At 37.9% G+C, this 12,776-nt stretch overlaps 1 protein-coding gene and 1 long non-coding RNA gene across 5 annotated transcripts; both read left to right on the forward strand.

The window, feature by feature from the left end:
- Positions 1–18: 18 nt before the first annotated feature.
- LOC131354644 (uncharacterized) lies at positions 19–3,879 on the forward strand. The gene is made up of 5 exons (XR_009204768.1): positions 19–221; positions 413–1,074; positions 2,164–2,205; positions 2,380–2,426; positions 2,536–3,879. It is a non-coding gene; the product is annotated as an uncharacterized LOC131354644 (long non-coding RNA).
- A 607-nt stretch (positions 3,880–4,486) lies between these two features.
- Positions 4,487–12,776, forward strand: LOC131355275 (NXPE family member 3-like). 4 transcript variants are annotated; one of them, XM_058393642.1, is made up of 7 exons: positions 4,487–4,645; positions 5,623–5,703; positions 7,028–7,160; positions 8,902–9,671; positions 9,926–9,996; positions 10,912–11,109; positions 11,218–12,776. In XM_058393642.1, the coding sequence occupies exons 3-7, from the start codon at positions 7,068–7,070 to the stop codon at positions 11,769–11,771; spliced, it is 1,686 nt and encodes a 561-aa protein (XP_058249625.1). In that variant the 5' UTR covers positions 4,487–4,645; positions 5,623–5,703; positions 7,028–7,067; the 3' UTR covers positions 11,772–12,776. The 4 variants fall into 4 exon arrangements, with proteins under 4 accessions (XP_058249625.1, XP_058249626.1, XP_058249628.1 ...); XM_058393643.1 differs by having other exon boundaries at positions 4,488–4,645; positions 5,576–5,703; XM_058393645.1 differs by having other exon boundaries at positions 4,492–4,645; positions 5,643–5,703.

The raw sequence follows: 12,776 nt of genomic DNA on the forward strand, positions 1-12,776 counted from the left end.
ATAATAACAACAACAACAATGCTACTACTAATTCTAATAATACTACTACTAATAATAATTATAATAGGTTGTTCAAATTTCTTTTTAGTTTATTTGCTGATTGCTAACTGTGACTGTGGCACCCAGTCATGGATGGACGCATACCCAGATTGTCGCTTATCTTTGTTCTATTGGCAGTAGTAGGATTTATACTGCTCATTAGCAACATCACATCTCTGGAGGTGAGTACATTTACATTTACATTTCTGGCATTTGGCAGACGCTCTTATCCAGAGTGACGTACAAAAGTGCTTTAAAGTCTCTATCAATGAATACATTAACACTAGTTCAATAGGTCACAGACCTAGGATACCATTAGCCTAAAAACTGAGTAAATATGTACATACAACATTTCTATTTCTATTTCCATCAGAGTCGCGCAATGCTTCCCAGTGGGTCATGCAGGTTTGTGGTTCAAGCAGCGCTGCTCCAGTTTGTTGTATGTTCTGCTCATCTCACTAGCAATAACACACACAAAGCGGAGTTCACACATGGGCTTGTACTTTACTTGGCAGTCACCAGAGAACCTCCAGCTATCGGTTGAACATGTGCAGTACACTTACAGGTGTAACCACTACACAAACTGTGTGGGGGTGTTCTAGGCTGAACCATTCACTGCATATACTACAAAGTTCACTGGAAAAAATGACTTTTTGGCCCAGTAAATATTATATTTATTACATGAGTAAAGTTTACATTAAATTATAGTGTTTTGAATTTTACTTCAGTTTAGTGTCTTAATTTTAATGTGATACTTTATATTTGTATGTAATTTTGTATCATTATAAATACGTGTAATGTCTATATGAAAACCACAAGTAAGATTAACTTAATTACTGCATGTCATACACCGTTCTTTAAGACTAAGTTAACTTTACTTCAGTAATGTGACCATATCTAGCAACCCTCACCTTGGGTGACGTCAGGGGAGTGTTTGCACTCGAAACTCGAAATGATATCACTTGGATGGTGGCTGAGCTTCGTGGGTCGTGCGGATGACTGGATGCACTTTTAAAAGAGATACTGACTTTCACAGTAAGTGTATTTGCTTGAGCTCCTGCTTGTAGCTTGTCAACCAAAGTCACTACCACCAAATACGTAACAGTAGCGTTAACATTACTGTTAGCCGATGGGGAGTAAGCTAGCCAGCTTGCTTGTTAGCAGGCTAGTTAACCTCGTCACTTGACTTGAAACGGACTATCCTCGCTATTTATCTCAGCTAATTACTGCTCCAGACCTGTATTCTGCTTAACGTTAGCTTCTGATGTTACGTTGTTTCAGTTTCGTGTAATGGCTCCAAACCCATCCATCCCTGAAGTGCATGCTACGTAACTTAACTGTTAGGCTAACCATTGACTTTGCGATGATTTTGCCTACCTTTTCATGTGTAAAGTTCGGGTAAATAATCGGTTCGTGCTTGTTTTAAACTAAAATAATGTTAACTAACGTTAATTGCTTTGTTGTTGAAATGGTCCTTAGAAAATGAATAAATATTAAATAAATAAATATTTGTAATTATAATTGTAACGTCTGGGACCCCCAGACTCCCGTGGTGTGTGTGCGCACACCAGCACACAGTGTAATGAGACCCATGCGCAGGATTCAGCGAAGCACTGCTTTTATTACATTTAAGACGCGACATAGGGAAACAAACGTAACACTAGACATGGCGTGGTTAACAAAACAAAACCTAGACCTTAGCTTGGACATGGAACCTAGCAAACAAAACCCCAACAGAAACCACAGTACAGATAACAATCATGGACAAGGACACAAACACAAGGATCCCTATTTATAGGGGTAGACATTAGGGCTAATGGGATACAGGTGACACAATCAGGATAGGAACAATAGGAAGGGCGTAACAAAAGACACACAAAGAAGCAGGCTTCCAAGGTTCCAACTGTCCAGCTGTTCCTGACAATAATATTTATAAATTTATATTGAATAAATATTCTCAAGTTATTCAATCAATATTCTCATTCATTATATTCCTAAAGGACATGCCATAATATATAATTAATCAAATGCTGCAGAAATACGTTTTTGTATAAGATACACATGACTGCAATTTTCTTCAATAATATTGTGCGTATATGATCTCTGTGTGTTAATTGACATCAGGATTGCCTGACTTGCTATGCCATCCATGACTCAATACTGAAGGTATGTTAACTGCTTGATCTTGTGAGAAGATGCTGATACTTATTTAGGAATATTTATAGAAGAGTTGTTTTTTTTTATTTTTATTTTGCTATTATGCTGCAATATGTTACAGAGAATTTTGTATATGACTATACACATAATGACTATATTTGTTACATTTAATGTACTTTCCAGATCACTGTGATTTTGTTCAGCAAATTGGCATTATCTGCTAGTGCATGGTAAGTAGATTAAAATAGGTCATACATTCACTTTGACATGTTTTTTATAATATGGTTTATTAAGATCATTACATTTGGGCCTTTTTCCTCTTTTCCACCTGATGCACAGCTCCAACCACCTCGTCAAGTTCGCCGATGACATGACTGTGGTGGGTCTCATCAGCAAGAATGACGAGTCAGCTTACAGAGAGGAGGTGCAGCAGCTAACAGTATGGTGTAGAGCCAACAACCTGTCTCTGAACATCAACAAGACTAAAGAGATGGGTGTTGACTTCAGGAGAGAGTGACCATTCTCCGCTGTCCATCGACGGATCCTCTGTGGAGATCGTCAAGAGCACCAAATTCCTTGGTGTTCATCTGGCAGAGGACTTCTCCTGGTCACTCAACACCAGCTCCATCACCAAGAAAGCCCAGCAGTGCCTCTACTTCCTGAGAAGGCTGAGGAAAGCCCATCTCCCTCCCTCCATCCTGACTGTGTTCTACAGAGGGACCATCGAGAGCGTCCTGAGCAGCTGCATCACTGCCTGGTTTGGGAACTGCACCGTCTCGGATCGCAAGACCCTTCAACGGATAGTGAAGACAGCTGAAAAGATCATCGGAGTACCTCTTCCCTCTATCAAGGACATTTACACTACACGCTGCATCTGCAAACCTAACAGCATTGTGGATGATCCCACACACACTCTTACACACCCCACACACCCCTCACACATACTCTTCACCCTCCTGCCATCTGGAAAGAGGTACCGGAGCATTCGGGCCCTCACAAGCAGACTGTTGAACAGTTTCTTTCCTCAAGCCATCAGGCTCCTCAACACCTGGGACTGAACTGTACAAAACTCTCTCTCTCTCACACACACACACAAACACACACACACACACTTAGGACTGAACTGTTCATAACTGTCTGTCTCTCATACACACATACACACACCCACACTCACTCTCTCTCTCACCTGTGTGGATACACTCACACTCACATAACCTATATTCTTCGATATTTATTGCATTACCTCAACCCCCGTGTATTTCATCTGCTGCTATATTTATATTCATATTTATGTTTATTTCTATTTTGCACTACCTCAACTGCTGCTATTGTATTTTTGCACAATACATGTTGTCAGGTCCCAAAGTTCATCATCATCTCATTTTATACATTTCATTACAGTTCCTTGCATGTTCTTTTCTTTTTTTCGGTGCTAAATTGCCCTTTGTTTTGTGTTGTCTTATTTTTTTTGTATTTATTATTTCTGCACTGTCTTTCATTGCTTTGTTTGCACCTAGCTGCACCCTTTACACTTTATGTGGCTTGGACGAATCTTTCGGTCCTAGCTTTATGTTGTTCTTGTGTTTAAGCTATATGTTGTATGTTTATGTAGCACCAGGTCCTGGAGAAACGTTGTTTCAATTCACTATGTACTGCGTCAGATATATGTGGTTGAAATTACAATAAAGCTTAGAGTTTATTGTAAATCTTGATCTTGTTGTTGTTTACTGTAATTTAGTATATTTTATTAAACAAAATACTATGTAACCATTACTCGAATATAACTGAATCAAAAATTTAAAAAAGCAAGTATTTAGAAACGTTTAAATAAAGATTACTTAAGAAAAGTAAGTACATTTTTGTACCAAGAACAGAATATTACTGTACTTCACTTAAATATTTGGACAGAAAGTACTTCGTTTGTCTTGGTATAATTTACTTGGGATTATTTCCTGAACAGAATATTTCAAGTAAACTTTACTTAAATATTTAGACAGAAAGTACTTCGTTTATCTTAGTATAATTTACTTGGGATTATCTCGTATACTTTACTTAGAATTTGTGTGTGTGGAAATTGTTGCCTAGCTTTTTTCAAGTAAATTTCACTCCAGATTTTTTTCAGTGTTGGTTCATGCTGCTCGACTGAAACTGGTCCTGGGCTGCACAAGTAAACCAGCTCATCTCTGCGCTATCCGGATTGTCGCGCTGCTCTGTCCATTGGGCCGCGCAGATATTTGGTCCGCCCTGGGCGGCGCAATCGGGTGGCGCGGTTTCGTCCCACTTTGATGTGTTCGGCTTCCCATACTGAATCATCAGTGTTCGCTGGTCGATTGGGCAAACACCTTTGGAACAACATTTCTACATTAGTAGAGAAAACTTTGAGGATCTCCCCGGAGACAGTCTTGACTCACATGCTGCCCTCATACACTAGACTTACTCAGTTGTTTCGGTAAGTCTTTTACTTCCATGTTTTATATTTTAACCCTGTACAATACACACAATACACAATTTTTAATTTATACATTGTAATATTAAATGATTCATAATTCTAATTAATAACCATAAATATAATTATTAAATATTAATATTAATCCCAAAATCATTCAGTATTTTACATAACAATAAAGAAAAGGCTGGCATAAAAGCTAATTAAATGGCTTAGGCTACCTTTAAAATAGTTTCAGGTAGCGCGTGCTGGTACTGAATCTCCAGAGAACGCTGTCCATCCACACAGGTGTTTTTTTTTTTCTCAAACGTTAGCTAAACCAACTGGACCTTCATTTTCTTTAACATCCCGCTTCTGTGGTCCAATAAAGTGTTTCTTATCGGACGCGTTATTTGCTCTCTCTTTAGCTGCCGGAGACGGAGGAGGCTGTGTAGCCATTTACTAGGTTTCTGTATTTTCTCTTTTAAAGTGCTGTCTGTGAATCTCAAAGGTTTTGTTTTTCAGAAATGGAGATTAAAAAAAAAACTTTTAATAGGATAAATATTCAAATTTAGGGCGCAAGGTCCGCGATGCGCCGCAGTGCGCCGACACTGGTGCTGAGAATCAAGGCGGGTGATTAACAAGTTATCTGCTTGTTGGTCTAACATAAATTAACACATTAAAATATTTTGTAAACAAATCTGTCACATATTATATCATCATTATTTTAAGATTAACTGTTTTGGTGTAGTACTTCAGCTTAATATTATTATGATGTTACACTTTTATTTTCCAAATAGCATCTTACAGTATGGCAAGAGGCAGTATGAATCATGCTGTATGCATTAGGTTTGCATGTATTGGGCTTTGTCTGTTTGATTGATTAATTGATTGATTGATTGACTGACTGACTGATTGATTATGTCAATTTACTTGGATGATTCACTGCTCCAGAACAAAGTTTGTAGACAGACTAAATAAGACTACTGCCTGTCACACAGCATGATCATTTCACCATCAGCATAAAGAAAAATGAAGAAGAAATCAACCACAGCAGCATCTATACACAGTATCTGTTATAGGTGAGCATGATTTCATCATGATGAGACTGAAACATGTGCATTACCTAATTTGATACCTGTGATTAACCTAATGGCAATCAGGAACTACTGATAAAAAAGGTTACTAAACTTGTTATTCTAAACCTTGTTGGCACTAACATTCCAACTGCTTACAACGCTACACCCCACCCTTCCTTGACTGCTCAAACCACACCTCTATTATGTCTATTCTAATAAAGAGTGACTTCTGAAATGTCTGAAACCAGTTCTAAACAGGTGAAAAGCATGCAAAACAGCAAGGCAGCCTTTTGTCCCAGTGATCAGAGAACATGTGCAACTACACAGAAAGAATTAATGATTGCTTCCTATATGTCAAGGATATATAGTGTATGTGGCCATAAGATAAAAAAAAATTCAGAACTGTCTACTTCTGAACAAACAAGACTTTTGTCTCAAATCACGATTAAGTACTATTTCATTACTGAGGCTACATTCATCCTGCCAAGTGTCACGACAGACCAGCAGTTCATGTAGATACAATATATGGCAAAAGTTTATTATCACAGCCATATGTACTTGTTGTTTATCCCATTTCATATTTAGTTCCTTTCAAATGAGATCAGGTGAGGAGGCCTGGAGTACAGTTGTCGTTCATCCCAAAGGTGTTCTGTAGCATGGAGGTCAGAGCTCTCTGTAGGCCTCTCAAGTTCTTCCATACCAACCTTATCAAAACATTCAGGTTCTATAATGTTATAGGCCATGTAGTGTATATATGGTATGTTTTGGTCCTACTACATCAAGTATAAACCTCTCTGATTCAAGCTGGTCTGTATCACACCATACCTGTGTGGCAAATTCACCATACAGGATGAATAATCAAAACTCTGCACAGACAGTAACCCAATGAAAGTCCAAAATGTTCTATATTCTATAATGTTATAGGCCATATAGTGTATATATTGTATGTTTTGGTCCTACTGCATCAATACCTGTGCAACCATACCTGTGTGGCAAATTCATCATACAGGATGAATAATCAAAACTCTGCACAGACCCAACAAAAGTCCAAACTGGGGATACTGGTGCCATGCCTCTGTGCCATTGTATCACCCATGTTCATAGATGTATTTATTTGTTTATTTGTTGGTTGGTTTATTGGTTATTTTACTTAACTTTTATATGCAAAGCACTATTTTATATTATTAATGTAGTAATTACAGTAATTATAGTTATAGTATTGGAGTAATATAATAATAATAATAATAATAATAATAATAATAATAATAATAATAACAATGCTACTACTAATAATAATTATAATAGGTTGTTCAAATTTCTTTTTTAGGTTATTTGCTGATTGCTAACTGTGACTGTGGCACCCAGTCATGGATGGACGCATACCAAGGTTGTCGCTTATCTTTGTTCTATTGGCAGTAGTAGGATTTATACTGCTCATTAGCAACATCACATCTCTGGAGGTGAGTACATTTACATTTCTGGCATTTGGCAGACGATGTACAAAAGTGCTTTAAAGTCTCTATCAGTGAAAACATTGAATATTGAACACTGGTTCAATAGGTCAAAGACTTGGGATACCATTAGCCTAAAAACTGAGTAAATATGTAGATACAACATACAACAATTACAACATACAACAATACATAAAAAAAAATAATAAAAAAACAGGGAAAAAATTAGAGCTAGTTTAAGTGTTTCAGGAAGAGGTAGGTCAGACAGTCAGTGACTCGGCTGTACGGACGTCTAGGGGAAGTTCATTCCACCACCTCAGTGCCAGAACAGAGAAGAGTCTAGATGTATACCTACCTTTTACCCTGAGAGATGGTGGGTCCAGTCAAGCAGTGCTAGTAGATCAGGGGGAGCGAGGTGCAGCGCAAGGAGTAATGAGAGCTTTGAGGTATGATGGCGCTGGTCCATTCTTGGCTTTGTAGGCCAGCATCAGTGTTTTGAATCTGATGCGTGCAGCTACCGGAAGCCAGTGGAGGGAATGAAGCAGTGGGGTGGTCTGGGAGAACTTAGGCAGGTTAAAAACAAGTTGTGCAGCAGCATTTTGGATCATTTGCAGTGGATGAATTGCGTTCAGAGGTAGACCTGCCAGAAGAGAGTTGCAGTAGTCTTGTCTCAAAATGACCAGAGATTGAACAGGCACCTGAGTAGCCAGTGTGGATAGAAATGGTCAAATCCTTCTGATGTTGTACAGAAGAAATCGACATGAGCGTGTCACATTAGCAACATGGGAGGAAAAGGAAAGTTGATGTTCAGAGATAATGCAAGATCCTGGGCTGCGGATGAATCACCTGGGATGAGCAGTAGTTCAGTTCTGCTGGGATTGAGTTTCAGCTGATGAGCTGTCATCCAAGATGAAATGTCCTCCAGACATGCTGAGATCTGAGCAGAAGCTGTGGTATCTGAGGGAGTGAAGGAGAAGATAAGTTGGGTGTCATCGGCATAGCAGTGGTACCCATGTGAGGATATAACTTTGCCAAGAGAGTAAGTATAGAGGGAGAAAAGGAGAAGACAAAGTACTAAGCCTTATATGGAAGTGCCTTGGTTATTGTATAAAACATGCTAGTAGAACAGATGTATAACCCACAGATAACGCATCTCTAAATAAGGGTAACTTTCCCTGCTGTAGTGATGCCTTTTGGACATAAGTCACTGGCTCTGAATATATGCCAAGGAAATACAGTGTATGTGGAAAGGTATCCTGGTCAACATGGTCTGAAAAGCTAAATTGCATACTTTATTTGTCTACTAATATTGACTCTTTCATACATTTTTTTGGATTTTGTAACTTGCTTTATCCTACTCTCAAAGTCAGTTCAGTCACTATACCAGAGTTTGTCACTATACCAAATGGGGCCACATATCTCTATATCCGTAGAACGGCACAAAATTATGTGCCAAAGCAGTCTATCATTTTCTTCTTCCATATTTTCTACCATTATATTATATATTAGAATGCATATTTGGTGCATTAGATTTGTGCTTTAGTTTAATTTCATTGCAGAGTGTCCTCAATTATGCAAGTGAAAGTAAAATAACTTTTTAAACTAAATACATCACCAAAATATGTTAAGGATTAATTACAAAGTCTACTGCTAGTAATTACTGCTGTTGTGTCTTCAAGACTTTTCCTGATTTGTGTCTACTGCTTTGGTTGTGTATTAGCTTCAAATGTGCTCTTTTCACTGTTTACAGGATTTTAATGATCAACTAACATCCACCTTCTACAAAATACAGAGCAGCATCCACTCAGCCTTTGAGACTCCCGATAATGTGTTGCTGGCGGAGGTAAATTACACGTACTGTGCACAATTTGTCCAAAAGCCCACTGCAGAAGAGGCCATAGAAGAGAGACATTTGTTCAATTCCATTGCATGGCCAGATCCACCAGTGAAAGACCTCCCTGCGGAGTTCAGCAGTAACCCTGCCAAGAGCTACTATGTGGTTCAAGGTGAACCAGAGCAACACATAGGTGGTCAGCTTGTGGTTAATGTCCATGTGCACAACTTCTTGGGCCTACCTAAGAGGCATGGAGGAGATTTCCTGACAGCCAGGCTGCATTCACCCAAGCTAGGTGCTGGGGTTGTAGGGAAGGTGCATGACCACAATGATGGGAACTATACAGTGCTGTTCCCACTGCTGTGGGCTGGTGAAGTGCAAGTAGAAATTACTATGGTGCATCCTAGTGAGGCAGTGGCAGTGCTCAAGAGATTACGAAAAGAGCAAACTCACACAATGATTTTTAAAAGCCAGTTCCGCTCTGGTGACCTATCAGAGACCACTGAGTGTGACATGTGTCTTCCTCACAACCAGAAACCTCTCTGTAATTACACTGATCTTGAAACTGGAGAGCCCTGGTACTGCTACAAACCCAAAAAACTAGGCTGTGACACACGAATAAATCATTATATAGGGTATTATGGGAAGCCCCTCTTAAACAAGAATGAAGCAGAGTTTTTCAAGAGGTAAGATGGCAGCTGAAGTCTATTTGTAAAGATCCTTTTTGAAAGCTTTTTAAGTCTGGATTCATTTCCTTTATTTATTTTCTTTTATTAATTTCCTTTACTAATTTCTGTTATTTTAGAAAACTGGGAAAATCAGGTCCTAAGAAGATTTGCTCTGATTTAATTACTCTTGCTGTAAATGGTTATATAAAGTTTAAAAAATATATAAATGATAGTAATATAATGAATTAAAAAAAATTACGATGCTGTTTCAGCGGTGTAAATATCAAAGTGCCTATACCCACAGCAAAGATGGAGAATGTGACTGTATTACCTGCAGAAAATAGTAAGTTTTTCTTTACACTGCAATTATTTCAACAATTGTGTGAGCTGATTGGACTTTGTCAAACGGGTGTTCTGTTCCAAGAAGTCCTGACTTCTGCTGAGGGAGCTGATATTATGCACTGAGCTGATATTGTCCAGTTCCACTGTCTGACCACAAAAATCTGGATGATACCACAATGTTTTAGGATGCAGATACACAAAAAACTTGATCTTATTTGACACCAATATTGAATACCTATTTGGTAATTAAATAATAATAATGTCTATTTATAGCCCACAAAAAAGGGTGTTTCCCCTTCTAGAGGAAAATGGGGAGGCATTGCTTATATCACAGATCAATTTAAGGAAAAATTGTAATCTGTTAGCCAGTGTGCCACATATGACACTTTTTAGAGAAGCCTGTATAACATCTGTCTGCAGGCCACAACTGCCCCTGGGGCCAGACTTTGGACACCCATTCTGTGGGTACTTAGTGTCATGGTGGGATTTTGCATTGGCTTTTTACCCAGGGTCACGTAATTTATTATGCTCTTATGACAGTTCCTAATAACAATTCTTGACCTGAGTAATTAATGCTAAAATGTCAATTATGGTCTGCTAAGTTAATTAAGATTTGAGACTTCACAACTTTTCAAACATTTGAACATACTCTAATGAATATTTTATTATTGTTTTTGTTAAATATTAATGCAGTTGCTGCATTTCACTGCTTAATTAAATACCCTCAATGAACCACTTATGACATACAGGCATCATTTTAAAAGGTTCTTTTAAAAAATAGACTCCAACATTACAGACTATCACAAATCCAAAGCACAAATCCCTCACTTCACATTTAAACGTATAGATTGCACTCTGATTTGTCTATATTGTAAGCTATCTTGTGATTAACATTAATATTTTTCCCCCTTCAAAGATCAAACCAAAGTAGAAAGTACTAACAATGCTGCTGGCTACTACTTTCAAGATACCTGGAGGTCTCTGAGTGGTTCAGCCATCCAGCATTTTACTAACTCATCAGCCATAACAAGTTGTCTTAAAGGGAAGCTTGTGTACATGCATGGAGATTCAACAATACGCCAGTGGTTTGAGTACCTTGCTAAGTTTGTTCCTAGTAAGAGCAAGTTTTTCTTTGTGTTTTATCAATTCCTTGTGTAAACACCATAGTTTTTCAATGTTTATCCAATTTCTCCAATATGATGCTCACTTTCTCTTCTCGTAGACCTGAAACCATTGAATCTTTACAGCCTTAGGAAGGTAGGACCATTCATGCTTGTGGATGACACTAACAATATTCTAGTGAAGTTTCGCTGCCATGGGACGCCCCTCCGCTGCCCCCCAGCGTACACCTCTGAACTGCGCTATGTAGCAAATGAGATAGACAGGATACAGGGTGGGCCAAACACTGTGTACATTATAAGTGTGTGGGCTCACTTCGGCACTTACCCAATTGAAGCATATATACGGCGACTACGGCAAATTCGGAAGGCTGTGGTGCGGCTGCTAAACCGTGAGCCAGATACGTTGGTGGTGATCCGCACTCCCAACATGCAGAAGTTGAATCCAGCACATAGCCTGTTCTATAGCAACTGGTTCTGTCTGCAGATTGATACTGTGCTGCGTGGAATGTTCAAAGGACTCAATGTGAAGTTTCTGGATGCCTGGGAAATGGTGCTGGCCCATTACCTACCACATGACCTACACCCACCCCAACTCATTATTAAAAACATGGTTGATGTCATCCTCTCCTATATCTGTCCAGCTGGGAAAACATAAAATGGTGTACAACACTTTTGTATTTATTAACATGTTAGTAATATAGCTGTGTGAAATGTGTAATAATGGTAATAATGGTTCTGCAAATAACTTTCAAAAGTTGATAAAACATGGTAATGTAATTTAAAGTCAAACATTTGAATGCCTACATTTAATATGAGCATTCTGTAAGCAAAATGAGAGAGGAGCATAATTATGGAAAAGTTTCAAACTGTTTAATGTTTTGCAATAATGAATTTACAAAAGACACTTTCCATATCAACAAGTTATTTGATAAGTATTATCAAATATAAGTATTTAAATAAATGATTTTTAAGATTTTTAAGAATTTTCCTAAATTTTGTCCAGTCAGTTTGGGCTCACGCATTCTCTTACATTTTATCCAGGTTTTCTCCCATGATGGTCAAATTTATACCTGTAATTTCTCTGTAAATCTGTAAAAGTTACACACAACACAAGTAACAAAGCAAATGGTAGTTGAGTTTATTTTCAGTGTAATGCAATCAGGATATGCATGTAATCAGCTTTACATTGGTGAAAATACAACCTTAATATCAGGGGTTTTATTTGTTTAGCTTTTTTTTTTAACAGTATAATGTAGTGAATATATCTCACTTATCCAGTTTTACCCTTCCTTTCTGTCACATTTAGTGTCATGGAGATTTATTTTGTTGCATCTCACTAGTTAAGAGAGTTTGGGGGGGAAAAGACATCATTTAAGGAGGATACAGACAAAGTAATCATTAAAAACAACATATTTGTCATTTTTAACATTTTTTTTATTATTATTATAACTAAACATTTACTAGATACAAAACTACTGGGTTTTAATGAATCCCTTTATACCCACTCATAAAATGACAGTTGTAGTAAGTCATGTTGTGACTCAGGATGGTTAGTGAATCAAGTTACCTGCTTTTGTTGATCAAATACACACAGTTGTGGTAAAATGGTTCATGAAAAAATAAATATATAATTGTATGAAATGTTATTCTATAATTAATC

Source organism: Hemibagrus wyckioides, linkage group LG06 (assembly GCF_019097595.1).
Source record: "Hemibagrus wyckioides isolate EC202008001 linkage group LG06, SWU_Hwy_1.0, whole genome shotgun sequence".
NCBI lineage: Eukaryota > Metazoa > Chordata > Actinopteri > Siluriformes > Bagridae > Hemibagrus > Hemibagrus wyckioides.

Coding starts and splice junctions, on each gene's coding strand:
- LOC131355275 (XM_058393642.1), top strand. CDS start 7,068: ATGGATGGACGCATACCAAGGTTGTCGCTTATCTTTGTTCTATTGGCA. Junction 7,161..8,901: donor GCAACATCACATCTCTGGAG/GTGAGTACATTT, acceptor CACTGTTTACAG/GATTTTAATGATCAACTAAC. Junction 9,997..10,911: donor TGTATTACCTGCAGAAAATA/GTAAGTTTTTCT, acceptor CCCCCTTCAAAG/ATCAAACCAAAGTAGAAAGT.